Genomic DNA, 6,000 nt, shown 5'->3' with positions numbered 1-6,000 from the left:
TTCATTTAAAAACTGCATTTTGTGTTTACTTGTGTTATCTTTGACTAATGTTTAAATTTGTTTGATGATCTGAAACATTTAAGTGCGGAAAACATGCAAAAAAGTAAGAAATCAGGAAGGGGGCAAACACTTTTTCACACCACTGTATATATATATATACATATACATATATATATATATATGTATATATATATACATATATATATATAAAACAAAAAATATACAAAAAAATCAGCCTGGATGCTTCACACACATTTTCCCCACCGGCAGCACAGAAGATCTACTCAATCAGCGCAGTTTCAGATTAGTGTCACCATTTCAGCATATGACAAAATGTCTCCCCTTCTGTTCTTGAGTTATGATGTATTAGCCAGAGAAGGGTTCTTGCAAAACATTATGATGTCTCTATGAAATTGACCGTTGTTCTTTAGAATATATAATGTCATTTGTTCATAATTTTATCCAATTAGGCAAATGTTTAAAATTATTGAGTTACAACCAAAAACATGTTTCAAGAGGTCACAGTGATCTTGAACTTGACCGTCAACCACCAAATTCTAATAAGTTCAGTCTTGAGTCCAAGCAGATGTTTGTGCCAAATTTAAGGAAATTCTCTTAAGGCGTCCTAAGATATCGCATTCACAAGAATGAGAATGACGCAAGGTCACAGTAACACTGACGTTTGACCTACAAGTTCTAAACATTTTGTCACTGAGTCCTAGTGGATGTCTGTGCTAAATTTGAAAAGATTCCTTCAAGGGGTTCTTGACATATCACATGCCACAGTGACCTTGACCATTGATCATTGCAATGTATTTAGTTCATTGTTGAGTCCAAGTGGATGTTTGTGCCAAATTAGAAAAAAATCCCTCAAGGTCTCCTTTAACTATTGTGTTCACATGGTTGAGATGGCCGAGGTAACAATGACTTTGAACTTTGACCTATGACCAATAAAATTTAATCAGTTCATTGCTGAGTCCAACTGAACATCTGTGCAAAATTGAAGTTTTCCCCAAGGCTTGAGATATCACACTCACAAGAATGAAATGGAGGGACAGAAGGTTACATGAAGAAACTTTACATGTTATAATGAGATAGAAAGTCTAACAAAAAGACACTGTGGCTCACAGTGAAATTGACATTGGTTCATTGGTATAAACATATTCGGATTTTCCATACCCTTGCATAGGATCAAAACCTCCTGCTTTTGATTTGAAATGACACAACCAAAACACGTAAAACGCACCCGAGGAGGAGATCCTTGAATACAGGAGAGAGAATAGAGTTCAAATTCAAAAAAAGGTCACTCACTTTTTTCTTTTTCCTCAAGGCAACTTTCACGCCGTCTACCGACACCACAATGTTGACTTTTTTCTTCTTGATGTTTTTCACCTTGAACTCATACTGCAGAGAGAGGACAGAAAGAGATATATTAATATTTTGGGGGGATTAAGGTAGACAGTAATATTGTTGGAGCTTCTCAAATACTTGAAGATGGGTCAGTGTGTTCGATGAGTCATGTCTGGCTGCCCAAAAACACATTATATAAATGAGGGACAGTATCAGAACATGATGAAAAGATCATTTTGTTCATTTTGTTCTCTGTGTTAAAGGGGTTTTAAACCAACAGATGACCAGAGCCAATGGAATGATTTCTTTCTGTTCCCATCAGATAGCGAGCTGTGACTGAATCATAAACACGGAGTTGATGCAGCCTGAGATTGAAAACACGACCAGATGACAGAATTTGAAAAATAGCTTCCATCTGAAAAAAACTGCTGTCTTCCTGCCCATTTTCCTGTCATGTAATACCACTTTTACATCTGATGGAATATCTCACTGGGATTTATTCTGGGTTAGTAGGTTATACATTTAGCTGTAGACAGGGTAATGTTTGTTTATGCTGCATTCTGTATCTGACTCATATTAAATTGTGGGTTATTGTAAGCAAATATGATTAATGGCCTTTATTAATCATTTGCACCTACTCTAGCATTTCATGTTATGACCATCAAACTAGACATTTTAGACTATTACGTGCCGAAAATTATATGCAAGCTTTCTGTGCAGTTTTTGACAATCAGTGCTACGACACTATTTAGTCAACATTCAAAAAGTATTAAGGTTGAGTTAAGGTTGAAGAGTACTGAGGAACTGAGAAGAGACCATCCAAAGTTTGCTAGAACAACTGAATGACCATAAAACTCCTTTGAGCCAAGCACTTAACTGCCGACCAACTGCTTGAGTGAAGCTGCTTTGTGCCGGAGATAAACTTCACCACTCAAATCAAGTCAAGACATATTTAAAGGAGCTGTATATGACATTCAAAGCATATCAAGAATTCAGAGTATTGATTCAGTAATTCAGAGTTACATAGCAAATGGCTGTTTGCTGCTATAATAAAAGGACAGTCCAATCTTTTGACATGAAGATGTATAAGGTACTTATCCATAGTCTTGTATTATATAAATCAGATGTGTATTGGTACAGTTTTCTGAAGCAGTCAGGAGTACCTATACAAAAGCTAAGCAATCTACTGCTGTGGACGGGGGCAGCAGCAAAACGTATTTTAGCAACCTGAAAAAAGTCAATGATAGTTTAAGTGTACACTATGTTGAGAATATTTTCACTGCTTAACCTTGCCGCAGACAGTCCGTTCCGACTTGGAAGCCATAATGTCCTCAGTTCGCCTTCTATGTTCTCATCAAAGCCACCAGACTTCATTAGGAAAAACAATACCTGTAGCTCGCAAAGCACGGAAGCTGCTGCTCTACCACTGCCTTGATGAATGATGTTGTGGGTATTTTATTGTAGCCTTTTTTGTGATTGTTTTTAACCAATGTAAAGCATCTATGAGTACCTGTAAAAGTTCAAATGTGTTATTACTATTATTATTATTATTATTATTATTATTATTATTATTATCAGTTTGTTAGTTTGTATTATTGTGTAGCTTTGGAGAATCTGAACCCTATTAAAATCCACACAATTACACAAATGACCTAGCTGATCACGGCAGCGGTAGACCAGGAGCTCAAATGTTCAGCGATATAAAATTACTGTTTGGACTCCAGCATTTAAGAGACCAAATTACAGCTTCAGATTAAATTAAATCGCTGTCTGACGACAAGGTAAAGTGGTAAAATATTCTAAATATAGTGTACACTAAAACTGATAATGATTAGGCCTACTTTTAAGTGGAACCTTATTTAGGTGGCTAAAACACGTTTTGTTGCTGCCTCCTTCATTGCTTAGTTTCTGTGTCAGTAGTCTTGCCAGCTTTTGCAAACTGGGGAAGTGCCGACCAGCATTTACTGTATAAAACACATTTACTACGGATAAGTACCTCACACAACCCCACTTCAAAAGATCTGAACTATGCCCTTAATGCTTTGAATGCTGTATACAGCTCCTTTGAAAACTGAATGAGTTGTACTTCTTCCATACACTGCCATTTGAAAAAAACATAACAGAGCAGGCATTCCCATACATCTCCAATTCACACTAATGACGAATAGATTTGTCACAGAAAATGACAAACAGCTCTGCTGAATGAACATAGCATGGTCGGCAGACCTCTTTCACAGTCAATTTACACACCATACGTCAGACTGAGACAGATTCCATCGTCTCTGCTACCTCTAATGGAGCTTTGAGCTCTGTCAAACAACAGCGCTGCAGCAGGCAACCACAGCCAATACAATGTGGAAACACAGTGTTTGCATATCAAATACATAGCAGATGTAAAAAGGTGGATCAAGTGGCTTTTATGCTGAATCCTGTGTTAATAATTGAGTGCAAGGACACGTGCAAACATACTTGCTGGCTACCTCCCTCTCCCACAAGCCTCTGCATGTTGATGGTATTCTGAATGAGTGGGATGTAAATGACTTGTATAGAACCACCTGTCACGGTAGCCTGGAGAGTCATTAGCTCCAAGTGCCGTCTGTATGTCTATTTCTGTGTATCAGCACTCACACTGAGTTGGCAAGTTAGCATGTCCTGCTGGGTGATACATTATTGTGGACACTCATTTATGCTGCCCTAGCCAGCAGTTTTTATGCAGAAAAGCAACTGTGATATGAGTCAAAGTCATAAGGCATTCCACCCTGAGATGCTGCAAGATTCACCTTGTTTGCTCAGATTAAATTGCGATCTCAGGTATTGATGCTCGTGGGAAATCTGCTCAGTGCAAGGAAGTGAGAAATCGAAACTTAAGACAGCAAGAAAACTGCAACAGCAGTGAGACAGTACTCTGCTCAGACAAGCTGACTTACTTCCCCACCTCTTGCAAACACTAAAAACATTTAGCTGACCAATGCCACCACAGGTTTTCAGTTTAATGAAGTTCTTTCAGCTTTGAAAAGTGACCTTGCGTTATCACTTGGAGCTGCCAAAATTCTAAGTTTCTGGCAGCACTGGTGGCACAAAATCTGCAATGTCATACACTGCTGCTATAAAGAAAATGTCTGAGAGTGTTTATCGCTTGCTGTGTTTGCACTGCATCACCTCTGAATCAAATCTGAATAAAGATACTTTTTTTGAATGTTATCTGTCATGTTTTCCCACCTGCTTGCTGTCAATCAATCTGTCAATATTCCTGCTATTGTATCGGTCATTCGTCCTCTGTCAGTAGAATGTCCTTCACTCTGTTCTCTATAGTATCACTCTGGACTTAATACTGACTCAATATTTTTCAATTAAGTTGCAAAAAAGACTAAAGCAGTAAAGAAGGTTTATAAAAAGCTTTACATAAGCACTGCTCTTCAGTTGTGAAGACAGTGAGCAGGTATCAATGACATAAAGAAAATAACTAATTTCTTTTGTATCTTTCGTGTGAAAAGTGAACTCCAAGATTTTAACCTTGAACATCGCTTTCAGTTCATCATTGCTGAGACCTTAAAAGAAAACCTGATTTAATCACTCTTTTGTAAATTATTAAAAATATAAAAGCACCCAGCTGGTCAAAGCTAGCAAAGACATGCAGGGAAGGGTAGCTCAGATAAAACTTCAAAAGCTTAAAGGGATAGTGCACCCAAAAATGAAAATTCAGCCATTATCTACCATATGCTGAGGGAGGGTCAAGAGAAGTTTTAGAGTCCTCACATCATGCGGAGATCCAAGGGGAGAGTGGGTAGCAACACAACTCCACCTAATGGAGGCTTACGGCGCCCAAGATTCAAACGTCCAAAAACACATAATTGAAACCTCAAAATATCTCCATACTGCTCGTCCGTAGTGATCCAAGTGTCCTGTCACGTGTGTGCGCTTGCACGAGACGGTGAGACATGGACACCGCGTTCATGTGTGTTCACATGCTTTCGCTGGTCTCGAACAAGTGCGCACATGTGAGTGCGGTGCACAGAGAGGCAGTTACTGTAGAGCGACAGGCTACAATGAGGCTAAAAACAGAGTTCAAATGACGTTTTTCCAAACAACTTTTTATGTTGGGGCTTCAGGACACTTGGATCACTACGGATGAGCAGTATGGAGATATTTTATGGTTTCAATTATGTGTGGAGTTTTGTTGCTACCTCCTCTCCCCTAGGATCTCCACAAGTGATGTGAGGACTCTAAAACTTCACCTGAGCCTCCCTCGGCATATGGGTGAGTAGATAATGGCTGAATTTTCATTTATGGGTGCACTATCCCTTTAAGGTGATGTAATCCAATGACCAAGGCCAACACAAAATCCAACACAAATTAAGCATCATTGTCCAAAGACATTATATTTTCTAGTATGCACTCTTGGAAAAAAATGTTTTAGCATGTAAACAATGTCATTAAAAGGAGCTAAATACAAAATTCAGAGCATTAATATAGCAAAATAAACTAATACTTGCTATGTAAAGATATAGTGGGGTGATGGCATCCTGAGCAGAGAACAAGGCTAGCTAATCACTGCCGTTCTATACTGCGCTCAAACGACAGCTACCCTGTCCCAACCCACTCTTACACACTGTCCACGAGACTCAGGCAATTGAAACTTCTCACATGCTC

At 38.6% G+C, this 6,000-nt stretch overlaps 1 protein-coding gene across 2 annotated transcripts in view; it reads right to left on the bottom strand.

Annotated features, from left to right (window-relative positions):
• Positions 1-6,000, bottom strand: part of LOC126396276 (carboxyl-terminal PDZ ligand of neuronal nitric oxide synthase protein-like) — a 262,435-nt gene that overhangs the window by 174,993 nt on the left and 81,442 nt on the right. For both annotated transcript variants that reach the window (XM_050054220.1, XM_050054221.1), the window contains one exon: positions 1,312-1,404. In XM_050054220.1, the coding sequence (XP_049910177.1) occupies positions 1,312-1,404 (93 nt within the window). The remainder of the gene's footprint in view (positions 1-1,311; positions 1,405-6,000) is intronic.

Source organism: Epinephelus moara, chromosome 10 (genome assembly GCF_006386435.1).
Source record: "Epinephelus moara isolate mb chromosome 10, YSFRI_EMoa_1.0, whole genome shotgun sequence".
Taxonomy (NCBI): domain Eukaryota; kingdom Metazoa; phylum Chordata; class Actinopteri; order Perciformes; family Serranidae; genus Epinephelus; species Epinephelus moara.
The sequence above is the reverse complement of the archived record's forward strand: the minus strand, read 5'-3'. Positions and strand labels throughout refer to the sequence as shown.